At 38.4% G+C, this 14,894-nt stretch overlaps 1 protein-coding gene across 1 annotated transcript in view; it reads right to left on the reverse strand.

Annotated features, from left to right (window-relative positions):
- LOC119552971 (bifunctional heparan sulfate N-deacetylase/N-sulfotransferase) overlaps positions 1-14,894 on the reverse strand; it is a 60,270-nt gene that overhangs the window by 20,973 nt on the left and 24,403 nt on the right. Inside the window, exon 3 of the mRNA XM_037862983.1 lies at positions 7,320-8,395. Coding sequence (XP_037718911.1) covers positions 7,320-7,918 — 599 coding nt within the window. The 5' untranslated portion in view covers positions 7,919-8,395. The remainder of the gene's footprint in view (positions 1-7,319; positions 8,396-14,894) is intronic.

The raw sequence follows: 14,894 nt of genomic DNA on the forward strand, positions 1-14,894 counted from the left end.
TGCTAATAGGCAATAAATTCTGGATGAACTGTCAAGAACTTAAAGAAAACTTTTTCAGTAAAATACTTGTTATTCATAGCTCTATTAATAGGTATAAGGCTGTGAAATATATGCCTGAAAAACGCAATTCTGCCGTTTGGACTTTAATAATTTGTGAATGAGTGAAAGTTAATTAACGAAAGGTTGCGGAAAATAAATTTGTATAATATAATAATATAACATATATAGTTGTATTCTTTTGTTTAAATCCAGATGACCTTATATCGATTATTATCTTGCGCTACTGAGTGCTCTTACCCACTTTTGTTTCTCACTTTTTCCCCAGTAGAAGTAACAAAGTAACTATTTCCTACTTTCGCAACCTTTACAGGACGTTTTCATAGTTGATCAGTGGAGGGCGAAACTTTTGCGATTCCTGATGCTGAGTCCTTCGGCATGATGAAGAAATTTTTGCTGCTTGCTCAGCCTTCTCGTTTGCATTTCGTGCAACCTGTTCTGTTTGGGCCTGGCCCCTCAGTTCGCTGATTTATTTGTGCACAGCACAAAATTTCCGTTTCCGTTGGCCAAGAGGCGGGTGGGCGTGGCCAAAAAAAAAAGGGGCGGCAGGAGGAGGTGGGCGGGGTCGCATGGCTGTAGTTTCGTCTTTTGTGCTGCATAAATTAGGCAACAAAAAGTCAGTTTATGCATTTGCGACGTGTTATTTATGCGGGCGTGCAACAAACTTGGCAAGCAGCTCGCTGCTCGCTGCTCTCTTGCAAATGTTGCACTGTCAACGAAGCTGGGCGGTGGAAAACCAGGGAGGAAAACTGAAGGAAAAGTGAGGAAAAGCCGGGACCAAACAGAGCAGAGGAAAAGGCTTACGGCCATGAGCGTGGCCAAGGCTTATTAGTCAAGTTGAAAGACATGACGCGGGACGGTTTTATTGAATCCGTGAGGGCATACATATATATGTATATACATTTCAGAAAATACGTAACCCCTGGGACTTTAAAGCTTTTCCCTCCTCACAATAGGATGACCCAGAATATTATGACTGCGAGTTGCTGGGCTAGCACCGCTGCTCAGACAATAAATCGTATGTAAAAATTTGTAATAAATTTGCAAAGTAGCAAATGCAGCAGCCGCAAAATGGAGAAGCGCGGCCAACGGGGCGCATACGTAATGCAGATTTTCACCGAAGGAAAACCAACAAGAAAAAACGGGGCAACCCCAGCCGCCGCAGCAAATGCATAATAAAATGCGAATCTAGCACAAGGATATGTGTATAAGCTATATAAAAAGGATATCTGAGGACAGAAAGGAACGTAAAAAATATTTAGTTCGCTCCCCTTCCCAAAAAAAAAAAGTACACAAAAAAGAAAATGAATACGGCAAACAAAAAGGGAAGAGTGCTGGGCAAATGCAAAAAGCAAACTAAACTGGGGGAAAGAAGACAAAGCGGCCACTTAAACAAAAATGGTAAAAGCAAAGAGAAGCTAGCCGGCGAAATGAGCTGGCTGAGTAAACTAAGCGCAGCTTTTGGCCAGAAATATCGCTGGCGATTTGTGGTCGAAGCCTGTCAATGTCAGAACAAAGTAAATTAAACTGGAGTGCAGGGAAAACGTTTACTTTGGGGCAGGACTGCAATAGCAGATCCAACATTATTGCACTGTCATTGTGGCCAGAAGACCCACAGGATGTGCTGCAATAAACTGTTTCCCTTAATCTACATCCAAAAAAAAGAGAAAGTTAGGATTTTATACCGGTTGTATTAATAGTATGCCAAAGGCAGAACTGATAGATAGATTCAAGTTTAAATTATTTAAAGACTATATTTAACAGCTTCATTTTAATGTTAAAGAGTCTATATTTTGGATCTGTGGTATTATTTTTTTAAACAATTAATTTAAATTTAAATATGGAAAGTATTAAGTTATTACTTATCCTATCGACTCGAAAAATATACTCAACAGTGTAGAATTAATGCCATTATTGTTTATTTTCTATGACAATTTTTTTTGGTGTAGTATATTTTATAGATTTGCAAAGAAGAGGGTTTTAGCTGCAGCTCATTCAAAAAGAATTAAAAGGAAACAAAACTTCTCTTAATTTTATTATTAAAAATTTTAAATCATTTGATATTTAACAATTGTTGGCATTTAATACGATAATTTGAAAAAAGGGCTAATTTTCAGCTTTCAAACGAACCATCCAATTATTTTCGGTTAATAAAGCCTGTACATATTGATTACATTTAGCCGAAGTAAATACTTATTTATTAGTTGCCCATACATATCTTTTTATGCAAACCAATACTCTTATTCCCGAAGATTTTCCTTTGGGCAAACGGTTTACTTTGGGATAAAGCTATAATGGCAAATTGAATGATATTGTACAGCCATTGTGCGTCAAGTATTTTCCCTTTGTTCGGCTCGCATATTTTCGAACTCAAGCATTAAGAATTTCTCCGGCAGGCGGCCACTTAAGAACAATGAGTATTGAGTATTGAGTATTGAGGATTGAGGATGAGGATGAAAGTCTGCAGAATGGGAACCGATGAAAACACTTGGAATAAAGCCTCGACATCGACGACTCAACGATTGCGGTGGGGTCGCCGGGGAAAAAAAGTTAATTAAATAAATCAAGCAAGGCAAGTTCAATTGAATTGCAGCCGGGAAATGAGTGGGAAAATGTCAGGGCAGGACGAGAAGAGCACAGGATGGCAAAAGGACTTCCCGCTGGGAGATCCTGGATGCTGGTTGCTGGCTGCTGGACACTCGGCCAAATGAACTGTGAACGGGGAAAAGTCGGGAAATTGGCAGACGGCGCGGGATATGCAAAAGGCGTCGCCCAGCCCAGCGCCTGTCCTTTTGTTTGTGGCTCTGTTTGTTTGTTTGTAATTGCATTTAAAGCAAATAAATGTAATTATTTATTGCATTTCGCAGCACTCGACACGCGGACCAGTTGGTTGTCCTGTTGGAATCCTTAAAAGCGATTCGATTCGATTCGTTTCGTTTCTTTTCCCCCAATGGATTTGTGCAAATACGCATATGTAATCGTATTTTAACAACGTTCATTCAATCGATCTTTGTGTGTGAGTAAGTGTGTCCAGGGTCTCTGGCCGCTGGCCATTTGTCGTTTATAATCGCATTTTCAATTAAAATATTTAGTCAATTAATGCACGCAAATGTGAATCACATCACGTATATGTCATGTACAACGCAAACAAAAACACTCGCTGCTGTTTACGCTCAAATTACTCGACCGACGGCAGTAATTTATGTGTTGATTATCGAGGGGCATTTGGCGTTTATAGCGAAGCCATACCAGTTTTAGTCCTGTGCGGAAAAAACAAAACCAAAAAACACATCTAACATCAAATTGCATTTATCGCACTTAGCACGCAAGGCAAATAATGTTTCTAACTAGACGCAGTACGACTATATATATATGTGCACTATATATGGGGCAGAGTGTGTTTATATGTACGTGTTTATTTGGTGACAGCCGTTGTGATTGCACGTGACAGGCGACCAGATAGTCGAAAGCGCATTCGCAGGATAACGGCTAAATAAATGCATTTGTCAGCTAAATTAGCCAAGTGAATCACGGCAAATTTCAAATTTAAATTAAAAGCGAAGCGTATTAGATTAAGGGACTTTTGACCAAGTTGACAAATATTTTAAATGGTTTGTCTGGGGTTTTTGACCGCGCTATTTAATTTAGTTATAATTTTCAAGCTGACTCTATGTCGAACTTTTTAATTGGGTATTTATTCTGAGACAGAATTTTATTTATATATAATATCTATAACATTCCAATCATTAGTAATATAAAACATTTACAATTTTTATTTATTAAAGGATGATAAAATGATATAAAATTTATAATATCTATAATATTCCAATCATTAGTAACATAAAACATTTACAATTTTTATTTATTAAATATGATAAAATGCTATGAATGCTATGACGGACGTTTGAATAATTCCAACCTCCTCAAAAATGTTTTCAATTGAAACGAGATATTTTCATTTATGTAAATGAATCTATTTCCAGAAAATTCTTGCAATTTGAGTACTTAACAGTTTTGTAATCCAATTTTATTTGACAAAACCCAATTTGCAACTGGCACTTCATTTAAATGCGGAATTAGAAATTACATCTTTTTAAAAATGCATGTAAATTGGTGAGCTTTTGCAGTGAGATTTGTCAGGTTTTGCATTACAAATCAATTACTGCCGGCGTGTCAGGATGGTGTTTCCTGCTGTCCATCCCTCTAGCACCTAGCACACAGCCAACCCAGCCACCCCCCTTTCTGCCACATCGCCGCCTCTGTGTCAGTCACTCAGTTTCATGCAAATCACGTACGTTTGCATTTTGTCAAAATGCGTTTTGCACCTACAAAGGCAGCCAGGAACAACAACAAAAACAAATGCATTTATGCATATGCCAGGGAGTGTGTGTGTGTGTGTGTGTATTTGGTTATCTGTGTGGGTGATCCTAGTAGTGGCTTTGTGTGGGTGTGCGAGTGCAAATAATGACAGACAGCATAAACAAACACGCACATCAGACTCTGACTGGCGTCTATGGCCACAGGGGCAACCTCAGAAGCGGAGGAGCGAAAGCCAGGATGCAGGACACGCCCACAAAACGCACGCCCCTATACTCCCCCCCCACGCAGGCACACACTCACAGGATTAAGGAGAGGGGCAGGCTTTAAACTTGGCACGTCACTTGTTTCCGCATTTTGCACGTAACAGACGAATAACCATAAGAAGTACGGCATGCACTTTAAAAACTTTTACTAGTGGAAACAGTGCTTTATTTATATGTATCACATGAAGTTGGTTGCGATTGGCATGCTTTCATTTGATTTTTTAGAGTTGCCAGATTGGTAACTTTACAATAAATGATGCTTACATACATGCATTTTTTATTAGTGGAAGTAAAATATATATATAATCTTAATTAAATTATAACTTTATTATTTAAAATAATAAAAAAAACAATTATTATATAAATCTTATTGAAAAGTTAAAAAGGTTTTCAATTCTCAGTGATTTCATGTACATTAAAAACCTGATAATTCCTTAAAAAATCTACAAAAAAATAAGTTTTATTTTTTTAAGGAATTCATGTACTATAACCTTGGTTTCTCTAAGTGCATCTACTCGGCAACACATGCACACACCCCCACTTTAGCCATACGCATGCAACAATCATGTAGTCAGGCCATCTGAATTCATTAAAATTTATCATACCCACACACACGAAACACACATGTCGTCTACAATTACTCGGACTCTGGCTATTCAATATAAGGCAGGACCTTTTTGGTCCTGATTGATGGTAACCCACTTAGCCAACTAATGAACTTTGCCACAGTCTTGGCCCGTAAATTAAACTTCAAGTGCCCGACCAGGGTAAATATTTAATAATCAACTGGCATTTGGAAAATGTAAATAACATTTTACCTAGCCAGGATGAAGACAGGACTCCGGCTGTTGTTGTTGTTGTTGTTTCTCTTGGTTTAGCTGGCGTGTTGAAAAGTAAGGAGGGGCAAAAAAGAAAAACACAGAAAAACCAGAACAAGAACCGTGCCCACGCAACCAGCTCCTGCAGCAATCTTACTGCCAGCAAACGCTTGATGAAAGTAATCAAAACTTGGCTGGTTGTTTGTGCAACTACTGCGGGGTATGGAATGCAATGGGGTTTCGGTGGAACTGTTTGTAAACCATAATTGCGCGCAAAAGTAGCTAACTGCTAACGGCCAGGTGAGCAAAATAACTGCTGCCTGGCAGCCAGCTAAAAATTTCATGAGAAAAATTTAATATACACCCGCCATTCTCATTTCAAAAATGGAGAAAATTCTCAACTCGCACCAAATAATCACCAAAAAGAACACACTGGAAACTAGTGCGAACAGCCGGGAAAAGCTTCTTTAGTTACGCGCACAATTATGAGCAATATTTTTTCCCGCTTTTCCATCCCACTCTTTTTTCCACCTCCCCACCATTTCGAGGACCACTTCGGAGTTCACCCTATGCGAAAAGCTTGCACCAAATGAGTTTTATTCTCGAGTATGTCATGGAGTAGACGGGAAGCCGAAAAAGAAACCCCAGGTGCTGCTGCCGGGTTTTCTTTGAGCATGAAGCCAACCAAAAAGGTGTTGAACTGAACTCAAGCAAAAGTGGAACTTGTCGATAGAAATGGGTGGAAAATGAAACTTTCCTTTCTTTTCTTTGGCGCTGGCGCAAAAAGCCATAGAAAAATCGCTTGATGATTTGCGAAAGGCTGTTAGGGCGGCCAGGTGAAACTTTGGGGTACTAAAAAATTGAATGGGACTTAAAAGTTTGAGAAGCGCATAGAAGGCATTAAAATTTTAGGGCTAGTTTTCGCGTGAGCTAACCGAAATTCGGATTGAAAATCCTTTTAAATCTCCGCCACACACAACATGACTTTCCGTTTACTAGAAAATAAAAAGGGTTTTCCACATAAACATTTTTTCAATTTACACATACCTCTACTTTTCCCTTTTTTTTTGGCGAGCCACACACCTGTTTTAATTTAATTTGGAGCATATTGAAAACAATCCGCCTCCCTGACTCCCCCACGTAAACCACTTGGAAATGAACAAAAAATCCAATCAAACACGGCGCACATCAAAACGCTTCCCCACATTCATGGGCCACAAAAAGTGAGCAGAACAGAGTAGACATGAAGTGCATTTTCGCCATCGACGCCACTTGAGCACAATAAAAATTCGCTGAAATGGTCCGAAAATAAAATAGGGTTAAAGGACAGGATGGCAAAGCCGTTTTGAACCGAACCAATGATTTAATCCACTTTATAAAGCTTTGAAAATTTAAACTAATTTAAAAAGAAATAAAAAAGGTTAGAAATTTAAAACTACATATCACCCAAAATATGAAAATCCATAAAAATCCACACAAAACTCAAGAGATTTAAAATCACTTTAAAATGTTAAATGCCATTTTTAGGTGTCTAAAAGTATGCAACATTATAGCTTAAGCACAGAAGTAAAATAAATTCATTCAGAAAGAAGATTATCCTTTATTCACTGCATTGTTCTAGACACCTAGATTGATATTTTAACGGAATTTCAAAACCCTAGTGATTTGAATGACTCCCATATTCTAAATTAGGAATACTCAAATCCTCCTTTGATATTCAAATTAAAATCGCCTAGGAAACCACTGAAAGCCAACCGAAAAGCTCCTGTCATCTCCCAAAACACAATCGACCCACAATTTTAATCGCATTGCATCCCGGTCAATGGGGGTCATCCTTTGATTCATTTCATCCGGTACTCACCCATTAAACACGCCCGTATCTACATAATGCGTGTAGTAGAAAATGCTAACCACCGTAATGGCCAAAAGCGCCAGGACACATCGTCGAACGTTGATGCCAAAGCAGCGACGTGCAATTAAATTACAACAATGGCACAACCAGCCGCCTGGCTCGGAGCCGCCACCTAATCCACCGCCACCACCTGTCAGGTGGGTGGTGCTGCTGCTGCTGCCACTGCCGGCGATGCCAATTGACGTTGATGAGGTAGGACTGCCGTTGAAATCCAGGCTGATACTCCCGATCCCGTTCCCATTTCCATTTCCATTTCCATTCCCATTCGATTTCCCCTTGTACGTGACAATGCCGCCGCCGGCGGTGGTGACATCGTCCTCCAAAGGCAGCAGCATTGTGCGATCTGTGATGGCATGACCATTGCCGAAATGCTTATTGAAATTGCTAAAGTCCTGGCCAACATCAGACGCATTCGCATCTCCGCCGGAGTTCACATCCGTTTGGGTTCCGGTCACGGACGTTCCAAATTGCATCTGCGGCTGCTTAATGAGTTTTTCATATTTGCGATTTGCATTGTTATTATGTTGATTGCCGCCCGATATTGTCATATTGTCGATGCTCTGCCTGGCTGGTCGGTGGTATTCTATATATTATATATGTATATATATATCTATATAATTGGCGATATGTTTTGTATGATTCTATATTGACTAAACAGAGCAAACCACTTGCAAACACTCGCGTTTCACTATGGCACTTCGATTCCGTTGCATGAATGTTTATTTCCCAGTTGCCCAGTTTATTCTATAAATACGGGTGTATTTTTTATATGTTCTCTCGCATAAATCTCGATTTTATAATAATTCAGTTCGCTTTGTTTACTTTTCATTTCGCCACTTGATATGTTTCCAAATTTTCAAATATTCATTTTGTTTGGCCATTGTGGTGGCGCACTGTGGTTGCAATTGTGGTTTTGGGCAGGGCAGACGGCCATTATCAGTCATATAAAGACGGAAGAGACCCAGTTCCAGACGGTCCACTCCCAATCAGACATTGACTGCCGTCCCAGTGGGTCGTCTTCTTATCTGCAAAATAGAAAAACACAATAAATAAAGAGTTGTCATCGAAGAGTTGGTTTGGTAAGCACGAAAACTGTGGAGTTCTTGTGCTTTAAGAAATATGTTTGATTTAATAGTAGAACAGTGAGTCGTTATCAGCTAAAAAAAATCGTATATCTCTGTTTACACATAAGTTCTCTAATCTTAGCAGGTCAAGTGGTTGTTAACTTACTAAAGATTATGGCAAACAGAAATAATAATTAATCTATGATGCAGATAAATTAATATTAAACATTGCAAAGCTCTCTCTCATTTTCAATTACTAGGAACTGTTTGTAGTGGGTATACAATTTAAAATTAAATTGAAATAAAAGCAATCGAAAACTGTGTTGCAGATTATATTGCACACTAATTTGTTTGCCATTTTATCAAACAGAAATTCGAGTAGTCACTGCTTAATTATATTTTCAGTTCAAATAAAATCCCACTCCACTTGTAAATAGCTTCGTGGCACCTTTGCCTGTCAGCCCCTTTTCAATTGTATGTGTCACATTTTATCGATTATCGTTATCAGAACTAATTGATGGTTGCATTTCGGTAGCCAAGCCCTGGCGCCAAACACTTTATTTTTAGTTCCCCCCGTCAGGCTTAAGGCTACACAATAACGTGGGTTCCCAACTGTTTGCCAACGAAACTTGTCAATTTGGTGGCGCGGTCTCCTCAAATGGAATGTCAACAAAATGCTAAGGAAGCCGCAAATAAAGCGACAAATTGCCAAAGCCGCAATACGGGACACAGATACGAATATATCTCGAGGTCTACCCTGAATTTGTCCTTGTGAGTGTGTGCTTAGCCATTAAGTGCATATGCCTGCCGCAGTTTACAAAGGTCTTAATGGCCTTCTACACACATATATATACTCCCCCCACAACTTACTTGGTGTACAGTGTTCGGTTTAATTGGAAATGGATGCCGGCTGTCAACCAAAAAATAAAGACAACATACTTCGGGGCGCTTTATGGCCCGTCGAAATGAGTCAATAATGAGTTTTAGATGGCCAACAATGTTTGTCCTGATGTTATGTCCTCGATAAACATACTCGAACATGTGTTCCCCGATAACACAACAGATAAGTACGTATTTATGTGAGTTTTAGAGGGTGGATAAAAATACGCGAAGTAGCTTTAATGGCTTGAATTATTGGAAAAGGTATCGGAAAAACATTACCAAAAATAAAGAAAATAGAAAAAATCTATTTAATAATAATATTTCTTATAAGTAAATAGTTAAAGTAAATCCATACTATTTACAAGAAATCTAAGCGTGTGAACTCCTTGCATCAGCGAAAGTTAAACCCTTTCACTTGCGAACACTTTTCAATTTAAACGCTGAACTTCGAACTCCATTTCACTTCATAAGCAAACCGCTTGCCCCCTTTTCTTCGGAAACACTTAGAGCAATTTATAAACTGGATACTTCGAAAAGGAGCCGCAACAGGAATTACAGCGAAAAGCAAGAGGGTTCCAGCATCCATCGCAGGCATTCCTTGCCCTTGTTTTCCTCTGCATGTTACAAATTTATCATTAAAATGTCAAAACTTAAATTGATTCAAAAAGTTTAGGAGCAGCAGCAGTGACAATGCTGCCACGCCCCCATCTTCCGCTTTTCATTGCTGCAGTAGCAGTAGAAGAAAACTCAGGCAGGAGCTGAAAGAAAAAGTTGGGGCCTGTTGTCGGGAAAGCTTTTGCTAGGGGTTTTTCCATCTTTTTCCTTCGTGCTCTGCTTCTTCTGATGATGCCGCATACTTTAAGGCGCTCTGGCAAAAAACTTTCTGCGCGTTCTTCGTTAGGCAAACTTGTTTAATTTCCTCTTCAATTGCCCGGGAAACCAAGCGAGACAAACCAAAAGTTGTCCTGCCCCCGAGTCTATCTGTGTCTTTCGTTTGGGTTTTCTTTTCTGGGGTTTCTCTAAAGTTTAACATTCAATTGTTATTTGTTTGCCTGTGATTTGCTCATCAGCCAGTCCCAAGAATCTACCTTGAAGATAGCGCAAACATAGCAAGGAAAAAAGAAACATGCATGCATATAAAATATTTTAACAAGAGAATGGCTAAAATTTTTGTATGCATTTTACCTCAAACTTCTTCTTGTATGACATGATAGCAAAGTTTGCAAAACTAAGACAATTTTATAATTATTGTAGGGGTTTCTATTTATAAAGCTGAAACTTTTAAGAATATATACATACACTTCTAGTAACTATATGTTTTCTTTTAAGACAAGGATTCTTTGTTTTAAACCTTAAAGATTTTAGTAATATTAGATAATGCCATAGAGTTCCATGATCATTTCTTTCTCTGTACAGATGTGCAATGCTACGCATAAATCAAACTAATTTAGAGCATTTATTTCCATCTCTAAGGTGCTGTCACTCCCTAATATCTGGCTAATCGCACATGTTTCACACAGTTTATCCGCATTAGCAGTGTGAGTTCTCGAAAGTGTTTTATGTTTACTTCGAATTCAGTACGGGAGGGGGAGAAAACGATTTAAAGTTTTCACACTTTCAATCCTAGGGCCCTCTCCCCCAGCTCGAAAAATGGTTTTAAAAACTATTCATTTTACGATACATTTTGTTTACATTCCTCGAGATGGAGCGACGATGCGAGTCTCCCTCCGCGTATTTTTCCCTAAATTGCACTGAGGCGTGTGGCAAACAGCAGTGGCATCCACATTGGGCAGCACAATGAAGGGCACCCCCGAGATACCACCCCGAAAATACCAATCCCCGCGGTTTTGGCCCTTTTGTGCTGACCATTTATCAGTCAGCGAATGTTTGTTGTGCCTTTGTTTTCCCTCCCTTCCCAACTTTTGTGCCGTTTTCTTTATTTTTTGTTTTCGTGCTCTTGTTAGTTTTTCGCGCATTCATGCCTGCACCAATCCCCCGGCTGAAACCGCCTGTCAATGGCCAACATATTGATAATCGTTTTCAATTTGTGCCCGGCAATAATAACAAAAAATCAATTGTCTTTAGTAAATTGAATGCAGGCTACAATACAATACGTGTACAAACAAACAGGGCAGGCAGGAGAAAAAAAAATCTGGACAAATGACTTTGGCTTTAACCAAACTGACAAGACAAGACCTCAAGTCTGAATTCTCGAGTTTCTGTTTCTGTCTGGTTATTATTTTGACTGATGAATGTGACTTTTGCGTTTCCATTACATGACGCCATGCCTGATTGCCTTTTCCATATAGATTTCACCCCTTTTTTCCACTCCATTATGCGTGGGCAAGAATTTACAACTCCCCCGCACTCCCAAAAAAAGAAAAAATAAATAAACGAGAATGTGTGTTGTATATATACCTATAAACAAATTTGTATCTTAATGAGTTTTCACACTTTAGCGCCTTTCCGACTATGCGTCTTTGCCTTGGAATTTCCATCGTCTAATGTTCTTTCAATGTTCTGTGTGAGTCTCTTCATTATTAATGTTGCTATAAATCAGTTAGGCAAGACAATTAAATTGACACATTCTGTATATTTGAGGTTTGTTCTTAGATTTCTGGTTTTTGTTGAGGCTAACAGATTAATTGTCAGACGTAGTGATTTGATGCTTTTAGTTATTTAGTATGCGAGTTGAAATGACAAGGCAGGCATAAAATAAAAATATAAAGAAATTGTATATTGAATACAAAACAGTTTTTTATAATAACTGCAGTTGTTGATTGAGTAGTAATTTATTTATAAACCATATTTTCTTTATTAAATTTATTTACATTACTAATTATTCACAAAACTAATCGGTTAAATAATAATTTATTAAAACCTTTAATGTTCTGTGCAAAAATACGATAATAAACTATTTTAAAATATTTTTTTAAATATTATCTTCAACACTCTTTTATAGTATCTGCCAATTATTTTTACTACTCATAAATAAATCGTTTCTTGTTGTAAAGAATTTTATTCTTGCAATATCTTTCCTTCGTTAGGAATTCAAGTGAAAGTTATATTTGTATTTCTGGACTTTTTCCCACAGTTGTCAGATTAATTTGTTCTTTTGTTTATAACTTAATTTCCTTTATTCCCATATTTCTCTCGCTCGACGAATGTCAAGTGTCACCGAAGTGTCTCCTAAGTGTTTCTGTTCCTTCCAGCATTTGCCCCCACTTTGCCCCTTAATTGTGCAGCTTGCTGGTTTTCCTTTTTTCTGTCAATTATCCATGTACATTTGCCTAATGGTTTTTATATTTGTTTTTCCTTCACTTTTGGCCTCAAGCTCTGCTCTCTCTTCATCTGCAGACTCAGAATTTCCATTTGCCAACGGAAAACTCTCAAGTGGGCATAGAAAATCATAAAACATGCACTTCTTTTCCACACATTTGTACAGATATTTCGTACTGCTTAATTAGCAAAACATTTAAATGCACTTTACATACAGCATAAAGCAGAAACGAAGAAGTTTTGTGACAATTTATTTCGATTTTTTCACACAGCCGCAAATTGAAGTTACGTTTGGCAAGGAATGAGGAGGACACTTGCAATATGTTCATTTGTAGATTTACAGTGTTGATTTGGGCCAAAAGGGGGAAATGGAGTGGGCCAAAAGCACGTGGCCTGTCAGACTGACTGACCTAGATTTGTCTAAAAATACTCAGGCACCAATAAAATGCCAGTCCAAAGTGTTTGAACGTATTTTACATCACTTTGATTTTTATTTCGATTCGCTAAACGGAGGGGGAGTTTAGAGGCAGAGGCGCCGAGTAGGGGGGTGGTTTCCAATCCGAGGATTTTTCAAGTGCTCAACACTTGAGGCTGTGGCTCTGGTGAGCAATTTGCACAATTGAAAAACTGTCTGCCCTGCGCTCGAGTCTCCTACTAATGAGGGTTGTGAGTGGAAAATCGCAGGGGGAATTCGAGATTTTCTATTTCGGGCGCTGCCTGCAGTCTCGATATCTGTATTGCATATAAATTATTCCCACATAATTTGGTCGAAATAACTCAAGATAAAATACATATATATTTCTTGGCCCCTGCAGACCTAATTAAAAGATACTTTAAAATAGCTGTCTGCATCTTTATTTCAAACTTAAGAAATACTCTTTTTCTTGAAATGGTATTATAATAAAGTTCTTAGTCATCGCTTAGGGCTGTATTCAACACACAAAATTGTGACAATTTAATTGAGAGGCTTAAGAAAATCCATTAAATTTAAAGAAGATTTCTAGGCAGTATATTTTAAGCTTGGACAAAATGAATTGCATTTTAAATTTCATATACACAGTTTTAAAATTTAATTTTTGTATGGCCTTAGGTTACTTAAGCATTTGCTAAGCAATTTTTACAGTTGAGGTATTTTTTTAAGACTTTTTAAGTCTAAGAAACATTTTTAATTGATTATTCTTAAACTGCCAGTTATTATTTCTCGTCCCAAGAAAGGTTACTTGTATTTTTTATTGTATATACAAATGGGTCAGATATGAAAGAAATACTCGGAATATTGCTGAATATCGCAAGAAACTTTCGCAGAGGCAGTAACATTGGTAACCGCCACCAATAACAAGTCAAAACCAGTTACACGCCCGGTCAATTACACAAAGAACCGAAACGAAAAACCGAGGGAAAACAGCGAAACAACAAGGAAAGCCAACACCAACGCAGCTTCATGGCTTATGACTTGCACTACCAATTTTCCGCCCCCCCTTCCGCAAAGCCCCTGAAAACAGGCTCGCTTGTCTGCAATTTGAGGCTTTACTGTCATTCAGTGTGGCTCAAACCAAAAGGCAAAATGCGTGGGCCACCTCAGCTCACCTCCGACAAACCCACGCCGAAATCTTAGCCAAATTGTTGGTTGCACTTGCAACATTTGGGGGATTTATCGGGGGGGGAAAGGGGATCCCGGGGGAGAGGTGTTCCACAGGCCACAGAATGGATTTCTGGCTTTGCGGTCGAGATGGCATGAGTTTGGATCGGTTTGGTTTCGGTATCTCTCGCCAAAGAGTCCAAGAGCCAAAATCACTAGCAGACATTGACAATAACCCTGCGACTCAATGGTTCCACAAGAGGGAAATGAAACGTCGTCGATGATTCGGGGAAGAGTTGGGGGCAGAAAACCGGAGTCCAGCCACGTGGGCGTCCATTAAAAGAAAACGAATTGCTGGCCCAATTTGTGCGCCGCTGGAGATTTAAGTCAACAAAGTCAAGCTCAATTCAGTACTCTCTCTTATTCTCCTATCGTCTACAAATATTGCGCCATTGTGCACTGAAAAAATATTGAAATCGGTTTAAACTGCTAAGAAATCTATAAGAAATATATTATATTAAAAAAAATGTATTTTTTCAAAAGAGCTTAATTTACTTGTCTGTCAAAAGGCTAATATACAATTTTAAAGAAATTAAATCATTAATAGCAACTCTATTTATTTGACAGTTTTAAATATTATTCAAATTTTATATAAGATGAATTATTTTATATTTTTATAGATTACCATTATTTTCATTCCCTTACAAGTAAGACCTGTTC

This window comes from Drosophila subpulchrella, chromosome 3L (genome assembly GCF_014743375.2).
Source record: "Drosophila subpulchrella strain 33 F10 #4 breed RU33 chromosome 3L, RU_Dsub_v1.1 Primary Assembly, whole genome shotgun sequence".
Taxonomy (NCBI): Eukaryota; Metazoa; Arthropoda; class Insecta; order Diptera; family Drosophilidae; genus Drosophila; species Drosophila subpulchrella.